The sequence below is a fragment of the Phallusia mammillata genome, chromosome 6 (assembly GCF_965637545.1).
Source record: "Phallusia mammillata chromosome 6, kaPhaMamm4.hap1.1, whole genome shotgun sequence".
Taxonomy (NCBI): Eukaryota; Metazoa; Chordata; class Ascidiacea; order Phlebobranchia; family Ascidiidae; genus Phallusia; species Phallusia mammillata.
The window spans coordinates 19,207,106-19,223,309 of record NC_137257.1 but is presented as its reverse complement, the minus strand read 5'-3'; the positions used below and the strand labels follow the sequence as shown (position 1 = coordinate 19,223,309).

General features: G+C 38.1%; 1 protein-coding gene and 1 long non-coding RNA gene across 2 annotated transcripts; one reads left to right on the top strand and one right to left on the bottom strand.

The window, feature by feature from the left end:
- Window positions 1-1,293: 1,293 nt before the first annotated feature.
- On the bottom strand, window positions 1,294-2,014 carry LOC145234450 (uncharacterized). Its single transcript, XR_013861289.1, has 3 exons — window positions 2,009-2,014; window positions 1,684-1,842; window positions 1,294-1,515 (listed from the first exon to the last, which is right to left on the bottom strand). It is a non-coding gene; the product is annotated as an uncharacterized LOC145234450 (long non-coding RNA).
- An 8,472-nt stretch (window positions 2,015-10,486) lies between these two features.
- LOC145231934 (uncharacterized) lies at window positions 10,487-12,216 on the top strand. The gene has a single exon (XM_080096398.1). It carries the CDS (start codon window positions 10,905-10,907, stop codon window positions 12,180-12,182), a length of 1,278 nt encoding a protein of 425 aa, XP_079952524.1. The 5' UTR covers window positions 10,487-10,904; the 3' UTR covers window positions 12,183-12,216.
- Window positions 12,217-16,204: the final 3,988 nt, after the last annotated feature.

The window sequence follows — 16,204 nt, the reverse complement described above, 5'->3', positions numbered from 1 at the left end:
CATGTCGTACCCACTGCTTTAGTGCTTCATACCCCTAAGGGGTACACGTACTCCTGGTTAAGAACTCCTGGAGTACACCCTGCCTTTGCACTTGGGTGTCAGGTAACTTTTAAACTATTACAATACCTATGCCTAAATACCCCTATCAACTTTTTCATGCGAGAAATATATTTCTGAGAATATTTTCGATCTGTGTTGAAAGTCGTTGCGGTGACTCGAAGCAAAATAGCAAACCAAAAGCTCCTGCGCAAAGCTAGAACGTTATGAAACGTGAAAAGTGGAAGGTGCCCTTAACGTAAAGTGTTTAACGTGGCTGCAGCTGCGATGTGCATGCGCACAGGATGTGTATTGTTACTTTCAGCCGTCCCATAGTTTTTCAAGTAGTTCTGGCTTCCAAACGTGTTTAAATGATTATTTTAATGTTCGGGCCAAAATCAGTTTAATACTGGTTCTGGTTTCGGCCTTAAATATTGGACTCGATTATTATACTAGATTTCTTTTGAATCTTTGCGTACATTTGAGGCCTAAAAGTTGTATTGATTTTTACACCTTTTTATGTAATTTTTAGTGTTTTAGTGTACATTTTTAAAAAGGAAGTTTTTGTATACTTTTTAGTGTTGCTCCTAATGCTCTGTCATTCTTGGTTTGAATTTGTTTGTGGTCAAAACGCTTCAAGTTGTATTATAACGTTATTTTTTTTGTCATTGCGGTTGTACTTTACTTAATCGTCAAACTAACAGAGATAATTTGATTAATTTTGTTGACTAGCAGAAATAAACATTTACACAAAAAACACAATCTCTACGATGGGTGAACTGGTGCGATAATTGGATTGATGTCAGAAATTATATTGTTTATTCTGCACGTTTCAATTTGCATACTTTGTACGATGCTTCACTCCAATTAAAAGATTAAGGTATAGTTTTATAACAATTAGTGCTGGAAGTATAGTTTGTTATTCAATTTCATTCAAACACAAAATTTTGTTTTTTAACTGTTTTGTTTGCGTTTTTTTTTTAAAGTGTGTAAGCGTGCCGATGTTTCTATTTTACATGTAAACGTACTTACACATCAAAACAAAAAGTTAAAGGATTTTGAAAAATTTTATTTTCTGATTAGTACGAAATCACACACAACAACATACAGCATCTTTAGATCACGAAAGCAGACGGAATTCGACAAAACATGATCCAACAGCAAAACGACAGTTAAAGCAGTTGTTTATCTGAATTGAATTTCACCCAACAAGACAGTTTTGTGACAATTTTTACGAAATGCAATGGTATCCGACGACTTAACATTAAATTCTTACAAAGCAATACAAGTAATATTACGATACACATCAACATTTCGATCCTGCTTAACAGCTATAACTACATGCACACGATCTAATTTGCCAAGCCCTGCCAGTGCAGTCGCCCTCAGTTATAAATCCTCCATTGCACTGACGAACGCGATAACGTTTTCCTGTGTTGCATTGGCAACCAGACCACCCACTGTAAGGCGACCACATAGCTGTTGAAACACAAGATGAAACGGTAAATAATTAAAAGCCATTTTTGCATGCAAACAAATGTGTTGCTTGACTTTTTCGAATGTTGTGCTTAGTTAATATTTTGTCCACAAATATTGCTAAATTTTGGCTACTGAATTTGCTATCAAATCCTTTCAATGGCTACTTACGGGTTGAACAATCTTGGTTTTTGCAGGTCTTTTTTTGGAAGGGTCTTCCTGTTGGACAGTTGTTTGTAGAACATGCTCTGACTCGCATTTTCCTCCCATTTCCACACTGTTTGTTGCACGAAGAGTAGCTTCCCCATGCGTCCCATGTTCCTGTAGCACCTATTAAGAAATTTTAACACAAACTGTAGGTTACATTTTGCCCAATACAAAATACACTCATTCAGTACTGTTGTCTTACTGTGCCAGAATTAAAAAAAATGAAAGCCAGATGATTGTATACATTAGAACTTGTGGTTTGGGACGATTCACAATGCGCCAATCTCACTTTCATGTAAGCCCCGGCCACATATCGCTTTATAACACCATGTAGCTACAGCGCGTTCAGCCATGATCCGCCAATTGTGCCCTTCACTGCTTTGCGCTCCATAACGTTTTACCGTTGCGCAGTAATTTCCGGCTCGGTGATTGTTTTAGTGCAATCGCGTCGCTATGTGTTCTTTCACCAAAGCGAATAAACTCAACTGGCGACTTAAATAACACACAATATGCAGTTGACAGAGTATATGCGTGTCATTCTATGCAAGGCCCACCCATGCATGAAACACGAGGCCATGATTTGCAAAAAAATATTGTCCTACGTGGGCCTACTGGCAGTCAAGTAAAAACGTTTGCTAATGTTTACAGTCGAGTAAGAAGAGCTATATGTTTAACTTGAAATTGTTGATGACATTCATTGCGCTATGAGTCATAAACAAGCGGGAGTTTCAGAGCTGCTCCTTACAAAGGAGCCCTAGCAACCCAAAATTGATTTGCAGAAGATTTGGCCAAGTCCATGTGGGTGACTCCTCTAAAGTATTTTGAAACTAAAAAAATGTAAAATATCGGTAATCAATCTTTATTAATTTAAAACCATTGGCATGTACAGCTTTTACTGCGTTAGAAAAAAACACAAGAACCTAATGTATACCGAGTAGGGCGGGGTTATCTTCAAAGACAGACAAAGAAATGCGATCTCGCATATAGGTCATCAGTAAAAATAAATGTTATAAATCTTACCTGAACATGTACATGACCCAGACTTCCAAGCTTTTCCAGTGCACCCTCCTTCGTTTATATAACCGCCAACGCACTGGCGAACTGCATAACGTTTTCTTCTGTTGCAATGACAACCCGACCATGCGCCATACGGTCCCCATACAGCTAAAACACAAATCATTAAATTAGTCGCTTTTCCGGGAAAACAATTCTCCGTGTATTCTGATATAGCGCAGCGTACCAATTTTTTTGCTTGTTTTTTCTACTTACGAGTGGAACAGTCTTGATTGTTGCAAGTTGCTTTTTGGAATGGTCTTCCAGTGGAACATGTGCCAGTGGAGCAAGTTCTAACTCGCATTTTCTTTCCATTTCCACAAAGTTTGTTGCACGAAGAATAATTGCCCCATTCGTTCCATGTTTCCTCAGCGGTTAGCGAAATTTCGGGCACTGCAAATTACAAACGTTTGACTGAAAACCGAAACAAATCAAAAGTAAACATAGAACATATAGAACACTTATGTAATCTATGACAATATCGTGTTGACTTATGGACACATGGAAAATTGGCCACTTTACATGTATCAACTTCCTAAGCGATATTTACCTGCGTTTGCGCAATGCGGAATTTGACATACTTCCCGCTGTGTTTGAGAGTCTGTTGTGTAGCACCAAGGCCCTACAGTATCTGCGTCTGGATTTCTGCAGTAATTCTCTTCCAATCCAGCGCCAGTCACTACGTCGGGATCACTGATAAAATTTAAGTTGTTTATATCTCATCTATCGAGCTTAGGGTTGTCTCATGACATCTGAACGAATAGAAAAGAATCATTTGAACGTTTGGGTAAAGCGGTTTACTATCAAAGCATCGTGTTTTCTTTAACGACCGGGATTGGTTGAAATTACGCCATCTGTTCTTAAACCTATTCCTCTCGTTAACCTCAATTTATTCCCATGTTTTATTTAACACGCAAAATATTTACTTCAATCACAATAAATCTGCATCGTGATAGTTTTGCATACTTAAATTCTGGCCCCAAAGCATGTCAAATTTTAATGATATGAGAACTTAGTGTTTCAAAATTTGTCATTATCCTAATAAACGCGTGTTTTATGAAACGTCAAAACGTGACTTGCTCATAATAAAACTTCTGGAAGAGTTCCTTGAATGGTTTATGACTTACCTCTTGGTAGTGAAGTTATTACCGCATAAAAACCTATAAAAATTCTTACAGGTAGCGAACATCTAAACAGGTAACATACTAATAATGATAGTGAGGGGACGTCGAGTTCCATGCTTGGCAGGTTTTTCCGCTTTCTGTTGTCGATTGGGTTCCCCTGTAACTGAAACCACGATCCAGGGGATGATAGCAATCAATAGTTTCCGGAATTCCTCGTTTCCCGTTGCACGAATGCATTGCATTTATCTGAAGTTGATCTTCATGGGAAGGGCAATACCGTTGTCTAGTGTATCCGCTTCCGTCAATTCTGGCAAAATAAACAAAAATAAAGGTTTGTATATTCGCTAATCTCTGAAGTTTATAATACTTTGTGATAGTCCGCTGTCCGTTGTCAGAAAACGCATATGACGAGTAATGCATGACCGATCCAAAATCATATGGGGAGCCATACGAATCAATTTCATCGGCTGGCTTCTTGTAAAAATTGTGCTCTTTTCCTGAAAACAAATTAACTACGGTAATCAACAAAACAAACTTTTTGTGTTAAAACGCTAAGTTTGGTGGTTATAAAGATCTAACCAGGTATGATGTTGTCAAAGTGGATCAAGACGTAATTGTCTCTGTCTGGACGGGATTGTTCGTGCCAAATTCCTAAAGCGTGCATAACTTCGTGTTCAACAATTCCAACATAATCACATCCATCTTTGAGGGAAATCTGTGTTGTTTGGATTTAGAGCGTTATAAGACAATACTCATTCAATTTCTTGAAACAAGTTTATTTTGTTTTACTCAATTCATTTTTAGTTTTTTCTATATATTTTTTTCTTTTCTGATGATTGTCCACCCCATTTTGCCATCATGTTTTTATAGTACGTAAAATGGGACAAACTTAAACAAGTCTGAATGTATTAAGATTTCGACAGTTTGTACATTATTCTTAGGATTATTAAGCACAGTGCTGATCACTGTGTTTGATTTAACAACACCAAACTATCTATATGTTCATCTCCTGAAATAATTTGTTTACAACTTTGCATGTCTGGGGACCCAAATGTTTCTGCTAGGAGAAACAAACATAGGTTATAAAAAAAACAGCGATTAATATATCACCCCATGTAAAAAAAATTGAGGAATATGTTATGTTTCAAAAAAGCTCATAGTGTATGTGCAATGGCAAAATGTGCTAATCCACCTATCTGGTTTTAATTTAATGTTTGAAACTATGTGAAAAATAAATGTTTGCTTTTACCCGTTGAGTTCCACCAGTTCTTCCTATGTACGACCAACATCCCGTACCTTTGAAAAATTCAATTTTGTCGATATCGTCCGGAAGTGCTGGTTCAAACTTTAGACAAGTTATTGCATTGAGCACTCCAAGTCCACCAATTATTGCATTTTTGTGGCTTTCACTTGCTTCTGCAGACGTAAAAGATTCAGTTTTATTTTCTTTGCTTTTCTTTGCAAATTGTCCTATATGACAAAATTTGTATTGTGTTTTTCATTGTGATATTTTTGCATTAAATAGTGACCAATTTACCAAATTAACTCTGGTTTGTAATGTTTATTGTCATGTGTAAAAAAAAGTTTTTCTATGACACAATTTACTTCAATAAAAAACTCAAAGAAAACAATCCCCACACCGTCAAGAAGCTGCTTTGTCCCAACTAGTGTAAAATTCTTAAGCACCCCGTATAACTAACTTTAGAAAATACTCTCGGCTACTACAAAAAAGTATACCTTACCCTATTACAAGAATAAAAGACATAAGAACAAATTCGATACCGCACACAATTACTAACAATTATTACCGAGTTCAGGAGACAAACAAAATGGAATTCTTATGCATCCTGCTGCGTTTGTTACCGTCCACATACCCGTATTGTTTGCGACAGCTTTTCCAACTCCTTCTTCTATTTCTGCCCACCTACTTACTGAAATGTTTAAAATACTCAGAATCCAAGTACAACAATTGTACATGCTGCTTTACATAAAGTTAGGTTTATCCCAAAATGGAAGTACCAATCACACTATTATCCATTGCAAGCACATTACAGGCCCGAAAACGGTAGAGCTTCGAACGTAAGAACTCAAGTTACAAAAGGTTTGCTAAATACCCATAGAGAGCGCAAATGGCACAGTTATTTAATTTACCAGAGTAGCTAGGACGGGGTTTACGAACTAAATTTAGCTTTAGGAATAAAGTTCATAAGTTTGTTATTGCTATTATTATTAAAAACCTCTCTCCTGTATGAATAGCCCTTACAACTAGCATCTTAACATAGTTTGCTTTTAAATATTTGCAAATGCTCTTTGCGCCCCCAATCGATATTCGGCAAAATTTGTGTCATGACAGTTCTTACGTTAGTATAATTTCTAAAGAAAGTTGTTAAAAATATGGCTTAAGTTATGCCCAGTCTAAAGTCAGGTCCTTAAGGCAAGCCCGAACCCTTGCAACTCTGTCTTGTTGTAAAAACTGAAACTAATTTTACACCTTGACATGTGATGGTTTTAAAAATGTTTGTAATCTATTGAGCAAACCTAGCCCAGCCCAGCGGAACGTAAATTTTGTACTTCTTTTCCAAAAACGAGAAACTCTTACCTTTCATTCGAATGTCGTCACGTTGCACATAACAAACGCATTGGCAGAGTTCCAGGTCAATTCTGCTGATTCCGGTATCACATTTCTTATCACAATCCATTGGCGGGCAACTTTCTGCAAATTATTGATGAATGATTAAACCTGTAATTTACTTCATCAAAAATTGACGTTCATTTTGCATCAATACTTCGCTTTAAGGGTATTTTTTAATACATATTTCTATATTTTTTCCATATTTATTATATTTTTGTTATATTTTTTCCTCCTGGCGGATAAAAGGGGTAGCAAAAGAACATTTTCCCCTTTTAAACATAATAATGAGTTTTGGTTTAATGTTAAAACACGCAAGCACTTTTTATATACGTACCCGCGATAGAAACACAATACAATGATGCTAACAATATTAATAACTTTTTCATGGTTAATTAAATCAAATCTTGTCTTGTCTTCTTTTTGTGCGGTCCTAAAATCTCCTATAACCTGCTGGATACCGATTTGTCTGTTTCAAACGTGTCAGTTGAACCATATACGTTCGTGGCAACAGAATATTACCATACAATCGATGGGTGCAATACATGCTTCCGTAAATTATTCTTCATGTATTGTCTTTGGCGTTTCGCGGTACCGTATGTGACTCATGGTGTCGGCGTGGTAAACAAGATCTATGAACAAACATGTTTTGATGGTGCTGCCTTATGAATTACCAATATATATGCCTGGCTTTCAGGCTTTTGAGTTTAATTGTGGAACAAATATTTCCGAAAAATGACCTAAGTTATAAAAAGACGTGGACTGGTAAGATTATTTTGGATTCGACCCCTAATACTCATGTTTTGGGTATATCACATTCAGTATATAAGTAATGCTGCGAACTTTTAGTAGATTATAATACCTGTACATAACTTCCATCTATCCTGCAACATTTTTGGTATCTATGAAACATATTTTGAATGAGATTTTTCCAGTCTGTGTTAAAAGTTGTAACGATGACTCGATTGGCAAGCCAAAAACACCCGCGTAAAGCGAGAACATCATGCAACGAAACGTGGAGGGCACACCAAGCGGAAAATGTTTAACGTGCTTTGTTTCTGTTGAGAATGTGTATAAATATATTGCTCACAATCGTTCTGTTGAGAATGTGTATAAATATATTGCTCACAATCGTTCTGTTGAAAATGTGTATAAATATATTGCTCACAATCGTTCTGTTGAAAATGTGTATAAATATATTGCTCACAATCGTTCTGTTGAAAATGTGTATAAATATATTGCTCACAATCGTTCTGTTGAGAATGTGTATAAATGTATTGAAAAATGTGCGTTCTATGTTCATCATCAGTGTTACGTCTTTAGTCACGCCTAATACGCTGTTAATCTTGATTTAAATTTGTTTGTTCTCAAAGTCCTAAGTTTTATTGAGACTTCTTTAGTCAGTGCAGCTGTACTTTTTTGGTCTTAAAATTTTCTGAGGTAGATTTATTTTGTTGCAGAAATATATATTTACAGGAACAAGATCACAATCTCTGCGATGGGTAAACCGGGTAAAAGTAAATCAATTAACTTCAACGAAATGAAATATGAACATAAATCATCTGCACAACGGTTTGTAAAAATTGTCTAGGGTAGAATTATTTTCTCCTTGCGCTTGCTGTAGGGTTGCATATACACGTATTGATTTTCCAAGCACTTCCCTTACAGCCGCCATCAGTTATAAATCCTCCATTGCACTGACGAACGCGATATCGTTTGCCTGCGCTGCAGTAACATCCGGACCATTCACTGTAAGGCGACCACACAGCTGTTGGGACACAGTTCAGTTTGTTACCGTACATATAAATATGCATAGAAGCGGTTTCAAATTGATTAAGTTCATTCAAATTTAACAGTTACCAGTTGGAAACGAATCTAATACAATTAGTCACAAGGAGCGTTTGACAACAAAGAAGGGCACTAGGAAGCCTTATTTTGCTTACTTATCACGCTTACTTATAAGCCGGACAATCTTTATTATTGCAGTTCATTTTTTGAATAGGTTTTCCTGTTATACATCTTCCTCCAGAACGTCCTAATTCGTATTTCCTTTCCATTTCTACACTCCTTGTTGCACGACGAGTAGCAATAACCCCATGCCGCCCGTGCTCCTACTCTCCCTAAAGTTTAAATTGTTACTTATGACAACATAGGTTTTTTGTGTTTATCAGTTAAGTTACGTGTCCAACTCTGACAACTACTTTTCCAGAATTCGCCATTTGTGTGACAAGTGAAAGAGGGCCATGTAACTTTCGTTTTTATGAAATACACATTTAGGCTTAAGGACCGCGCACTCGAAATAATGGCAAAGGGACCGTTTTGAAAAAAATATGAAAAAGTTTGGGAACCATATGTACATGTTTACAATCTGTGACAGCCGAACTTCAACGTGGTAATATTTGATAGGAACCGGAAACCCTTTCTTAACACCGGTGGTAAGTTTCTGTTAAGACACCCCTCGACTTGTTCCAACAATATAAAAAATATACTCAAAGAGAGCGGCAGACGATCAGCGTCAGTGTAAAGTTTTATTTGAAACAGAAATATTAATTTCGCTTATTAAGGCATCATCAGTTTCTGTATGAAGAAAAGAAACGATAAAAAACACATAAAAGTTAAAACGTTAAAATACTAAAACAGCCTTAATAAGCGAAATTAATATTTCTGTTTCAAATAAAACTTTACACTGACGCTGATCGTCTGCCGCTCTCTTTGAGTATATTTTTTATATTTGACAAGTAAAGACAGATCTGTCGGTCACCACCCTGTTACAGAGGCTGATTCCTGTAGTCTGTTATGACATTACACTTACTTCTGACATGGAAACTAGAATCCCTGATTTGCACAAGGTGGATCTAATAAGACCAAAGAAAAGGATAACGATTATCACCAAAGCTGTTTTCTTGCGAAAATGCATAAAACACAACGTCCTACTCCCCTCAAACCAACGTAGGGGTGTAGATTTCGATCTTCTGCTTATTCAACAGAGGAGGAAAATTACTGAACAACTAGCTCCGTACAAAACTCTTACACTTCCTCAGGTTTTGCCGCCCAACCTCGGCGCTTGCTACCACAGCTACCAAATCAGATATGAGCGCAAATTCAATTGGTTATGGTTCAAACAAGCTGAACTCCGCAAACGTTTTAAGTCCGCGCTTCGGAGTGACGCACATTGCACTAAACGTCGTTTGAAGAATAAAAGCGACAGAAACCGCTACATCCGACGTAAACGTAAAGCTAATGCCGCTGTTATGAACCAACAAGCCGAAGACTGCATTTTAAATAAATCCGGAGAGATTTTGTCACATACGGACAAATTGCTCCTCTTGAAAGGGTTAAACTTTGCACCAACACCTGACTGGACCAAGAAAGAAAAAAACTCAGAATGGTTAAATGCACAGTCCCACATTCGCAGAATAGAATGGAACAATGTTTTTGAAGATGATTCATCACAAGATAAACCAATGCTGCCACCCAAATTAAAAATTCCAAAATTTTCAAGACCTGACCCCAGTCTTCTTGACGAAAAAACTCTTGCTTATACGGAAAGTGTACGGGTGAAAATGCGCACTCTTGGTCCTGCTGTACGCCGTTTACACGGAGTTAAAAATAACTTGAACCTAGAGTATCGCTCAAGCTTGCTGAAGCTTAAACGTCTTGTCGCGAATAACGTCATAGTCATATGTGAGACGGACAAAGATGGAAAAATTGTCGTAGTCGACTACTCCGACTTCTGCTATATCATGAGAAAGAACCTCATGAAGTTTTCCAGATTGCCAGTAAGACCTGAGGACTTTGACAGTTATCAAAAGCATATCTATCTCGAGTGCGAAGAATTAGTAAAAAAACTCCACATGACCGATGTCATAGACATGGACATGTTGTTCCACACCGTAGGTATAAAAGCGACTGGTTCTACTTATCATCATGTTTCAGGACCTTCAGCAAAGTTTTTTAGCAACATCCAACCAGCTTACGCGTACCCTTTGTTTAAAACCCACAAACTGGCACCACAACAACTGCAACTTGCAAAGTGCTCAGATATTCCGGTGAGATTGGTACATGCGGCGGGGGATACGTCTCTGTCGCGCATTACAGCACTACTAGAGTACCTACTTAAACCTGTCAGTCAAGACTTTTGCAAAAGTATCGTTGACGAATATTGCAAGGACAGCAAAGAGTACCTGTTAGAAATAGAAAAGTGGAAATTGGATTACCAGGCACAAGGCCACACGGATAGTTTAATTATCGAGGCTGCTGATGTACAGGCCCTATATCCCAGCCTGGACCGAAACCTGACAAAAGTAGCACTAGCTCATGCCTTGAAAAAACATTCCAAGTACAGCGCCACTGGCCGGCGCCTGCTGGTCAAGCTGATAATGCACTGTCTTGAAAACGTTGTCACCCAGTTTGACAACTGCCTATATTCCCAAAAGACAGGAATAATCACTGGTGACAACCACTCGGTATCAGTGGCCAATATTGCACTTCATCACATCATCCATCAATGCTCTTCCACCATACTAAATTACACCATGGTGTTTAAAAGATTTATTGATGATATAATATGGATTTCAAAAAGTGCAGATGATGCTGAAAATGTACAGCAGGTATTGGAAAAAACTTTTGCCAGTTTCGGTTTGTCCCTCACTTTTCGAAAGGTATGTACAGCTACACCCGGACAGGAACTGGAATTTCTCGACGTTCTCCATGTAACGTGCGACACCACTGCAACAGGGTTTATAACAAAAGATTATGTTAAACCTACGGCTGTTTCTCGTCGTTTTTTGAATGGATTCTCACACCATCCTCCTTGTGTATTCAAATCCATTGTTTTTTCGGAAGCGGTACGCATGCGTCGCCTAAATGAAACGGATGCGGATTTCATCCACAGCCTTGTGAGGTTGAAACAAAAATGTTTATTTTCCTGCTTTCCGAAAAAAATGACTTCGGACGTAATCGATCTGGCTTCCACCTGGAAACTACGTTTTGGCCCAAAAGCAACGCCACAGAAGCAGCATAACAGAGTTTTCTGGGCTACAAATTTCCCAGGCATCCTTAAACTGACAACAAAAGAAAAAGCGCTAAAACCCGAAGCTGGCATTACGTTTCAACGCCCCAAAACACTCGGCGCGATATTGTCCAAGAACCGCGCATCGAGGATGTTGAGCTATAAACAGGCTGGTGGATATTCCAGACCATGCGGCAAATGCGCATTGTGTGGTGGTAGAAAGGGGTTTAAGGCAATGGTTGCTTCCGCTTCCTGCATCACCACGCCTTCCAACCACTCTATCCCCCTAAGGCAACAGCTGACTTGCAAAAATTATGGCATATACGTGGCCACTTGTACAACATGCAAAGAGCAGTACGTGGGACAAACAAAAAATCATTTCAGTACTAGATGGAATTCACACCGATCAACGTGGCGGACAGGTGATTTGACCGACGCTAAGGGCGACAAGATGGCGCTGGCAAAACACTATATAATTAACCATCCCTATCCCGAAAAAAACAAGCCGGACATTTCAAGTTGCTTCATGGTAACGTTCGTCGAAGAGCCGCCTATGAGCCGTCTGGACATTTGTGAGGACAAATGGTTAAACGATCTAAGGGCGTCTATTAACCTACAACCTATGATTTTGCCGCGAACAAAATGACCTGTTTTCCGCCCCGCACGCGCCACCCCTTATCAACACGTACGCCATTTTTACACCTGCTAGTTTTTTGTTTGCTACCGGCGTTTCTATTGCCACTTTATTTTCAGTTAGCGTCGGCCTTTGTTACAGCTGTTCTCCATAGTTTTGCCATTGTCTGGTATCGTAGCTGTTAGTTGTTTTAGTATTTTAACGTTTTAACTTTTATGTGTTTTTTATCGTTTCTTTTCTTCATACAGAAACTGATGATGCCTTAATAAGCGAAATTAATATTTCTGTTTCAAATAAAACTTTACACTGACGCTGATCGTCTGCCGCTCTCTTTGAGTATATTTTTTATATTTGACAAGTAAAGACAGATCTGTCGGTCACCACCCTGTTACAGAGGCTGATTCCTGTAGTCTGTTATGACATTACACTTACTTGTTCCAACAACGTTTTCTCCCCAGCCGAGTTTACTCACTGTATGCAATCCTTAATTTCTTATGAGCACCCGTGACATATTCCTTCACAATACAACATATCCCTTTACAATACTCCACGCCCCCAACGTTTCTGTGCTCTACAGCGTTTCAGCGTTGCGCACGCATTTCCGGATTGGTGAATGCTTTAGTGCTGTTGTGTTGCTATGTTTTCTTTCACCAAGCTAAATAAACTCAACTCTTGTAGGCACGTATTGCAACATGTATCCGTGCCCATGCTCTGGAGGTATTTCAAACGCTCGTGTACTTTTGTGGGAGATAAAATGTTATACGTGTGTACTGACTGTGGTGTATAAAAGCGAGGCCACTTGTTGCGCTTCTTATATTGAACCATTTTTTTCGCAGAAGATCAGTGCGGTATTTAAAAAAATACAAAGAATTAATTAACCAGTTTATACAGGTACGATATGACTGGACTGCAACTCTAGTTGGGTGGGTGCTAAAAGATGTTCACAGAAGCGATTGACTTTTGCCTTTGAAAAAACACCCATAATATTTGTTGTGAGATTGCAGAATCGTAAGCGTGCGTCCCTATTGCTTAGTGAATCTACCGCAAAGGCTTGTTGCTATACCGAGCCTGTTTACAAGATTTGCGGTAATGGCGCATTACCGACATTAAAATGCATAAGACTTAGTACTAATCCTACCACGAGCCATTATAAAGACGAAAAGTACTAATGAAGTGCTATATGACACAAACATTTGAAAAAGTAAAAGCAGATTACTTGCATTTATAAAATTTACCTGACGAACATGAGCACTACCCAGACTTCCATGCTTTTCCAATGCACCCCCCTTCGTTTATGGAGCCTCCGATACACTGGCGAACTCGATATCGTCTTGTTTTATCGCAGTCACAGCCCGACCATTCTCCATACGGCCCCCATTCAGCTAAACATGATACATGTTAAGATAACGTGCAACTACATCAGTTCGGTGATACTCAAAGGGTCCATCATACCCACACAATCACATCATTAATTGGCAGTTTTGCAATTACTTTTTCTTTTATGTTTAATTTTATGTAACACACAACTCTATATTTATTTTTGACTCGATATACAGCCTTTTGTAAACACTGTATGTATTATATCATAACTTCATTCTCACTTACACTCTAAAAAGCTTTTCTACATTAGTAAGTATCGTTCTCTGCAAATAACGTCTCATCGATTTACCGGTGGAACAGGCTTGATTGTTGCATCTTGTTTTTTGGAAAGATCTTTCAACTGAACATCTGCCAGTGAAACAAGACCTAACTCGCTTTTTTCTTCCCACTCCGCAAGGTTTATTACACGAAGAATATTCTCCCCATTCGTTCCTTGTTCCTTCCACAACTTTGGTGTGAAGTTCAGGCACTAGTGAAATATAAATAAAAAACTATTGTTTAACACTTATTAACTTTACCAAAGGTAATACAACTATTACTTAAATGACTATTAGATCTTCAAATTTTGTGTTGTCTCTGCGCGGGTTTCTTTGCCATTTACCTAATTGACAAGGTTTCAATTCAAAACGGTACAATGAAAAACAGAGAACCATAAAAAACATCAATTTTACCTGCGTTATCACAAATCGGAATATCACATGTTTCCCATTTTTTCTTCGGATCTGTGGTGTAACACCATGGTCCAATGGCTCTGGCATCAGGATTTCTGCAGTAATAGTTTTCCAATGCAGCGCCAGTCACCTCCTGCGGTTTGCTGATAACATTTGCGGTCACTTAAATTTTGTCTTATAAAAACAAAAGTTTAGGTAGCAGAGCTAAAGTGAACATATTTGGGATCAGCCTTAAAGCCTTTACGCAGACCAGTCTTGGAAAGTGTCAAGTTTGCCGATTCCAATATCACATTTCTTATCACAATCCATTAAATCGCAACAGCAAATCATAGTTGAATAATTAAACCTGTATTTTTGTTTAAGATTACACTTTAAAATTTTACTTTGTCGTATGATGAAGTTTAGTTTGGATCTATTACTTCATTGTGATGGTAGAAGTCTTTTTGATCTTACAACTAAAGTGTACTCCTAAAATTTCCAAGTTATATATCTCTCTGTCATGACATGTAAAAGCAAAAACAAGAAACTGTTATTTTTCTTTTGCATTTGAACTATTTTTGTGAAGGTATTTTTTGATACAAATTTATTAGCTTTATTCCAATCAACTTGTGCAGTGGTTCTCAAACAGTGCGCCTGGGTGCTTAAAAGGTAGCCGACTGCACCCCACAATAACTAAAAAGTTAATTTATATGATGTGATCCCCAACGTGAAAGCATGTATTTTTCCATGCTACTAGCAGTGTTGGTATTTTATGGATGCGCCCTGGGGTAAAAAGTTTGAGAAACACTGACTCTAGTGGTAATAACTAGCCGTTATTATTCACAGATTGTTACCAGGTATATACGACAATATGCTATAGCAGGGGTCACCAAACTACGGCCCGCGGGTCGGATCCGGCCCGCAAGGTCATTTCATCCGGCCCGCGACCACATTTTTTAGGTTGCCAAATTGTATTAATAACTTTGTAACATTAAAAGTTAATTTACTCCTTACAATTTTTTTTCTGTGGGGATATTCAGAATTGATATTACCGAGTTTCAAAGGATTATAACGCCCAGGATTGATCCAAAGCCAGTTTGTTACGTCACAGACAAGTCTACAAGTGTTAATTGTGCGCAAACAAGTGCCTTCTGTTCTCACTTGTGGCGTAATATACAAGCATTGCTCGTAAAATGGGACTAATTATACAGTTTAACAGTCGCATGACTACTTTTTGAATGGGATTGTAGAAAGACCATATCTTGGCGCACCTAAAAACGCCTCGCGGGCTAAGTTTGGAAAGACGGCGCTAGGGCATGTAAACTATGCGGCCCGCGTGAATCATTATTAGCCCTCATCCGGCCCGCAGTGAATAAAGTTTGGTGACCCCTGTGCTATAGCATAAACAAACATTCATTTGTTTACTCACCCGCAATAGGACAACACAACAATGCCAAGAGTATTAATATTCATTTCATAATTGTAATCTCCTCTTGCTAGTCCAAAATCTCACACAAACTGCTCGATACTAACTTGTATGTTTGAAGCGTGTCGGTTTAACCGTGCATCAATGTTCCAAGACAATAAACTAACAACCAATTTCCACAATACATGACTTAGTAAATCAAGATCAAGGATTTGTGTCTCGCGATGCTCTTCTGTGTTTCGCTATGCCGTTTGTAATTTATGATGTCAGTGAGGCAAACAAAATTCATGAACAAATGTGTTTTTGAAGGAGCTGCGTTGTAGCAACATGTTTTTACATTTAGAGTACACTTGTGTTTCTTAACCTTTTTAGCGCTCATACTCTTAGAGCTTTCATGAAATTTTCTCGTACCCCCTGTCTAAAATGGCCGACGGAAGTTAATAAAATTGTAATAATAGGAATTTTCATGATTGCAATAATTGTATTTATAACTTGCAAGTTGAATACATGAAGTATAAAACAGTATTGCAAGTAGTGCAAAACCAACCCGTTTTATACATATAACAAAGTAACTTGTT

What these genes read in the sequence shown, in the direction of transcription:
- LOC145231934 (XM_080096398.1), top strand. Translation starts at nt 10,905, where the DNA reads ATGCACTGTCTTGAAAACGTTGTCACCCAGTTTGACAACTGCCTATAT.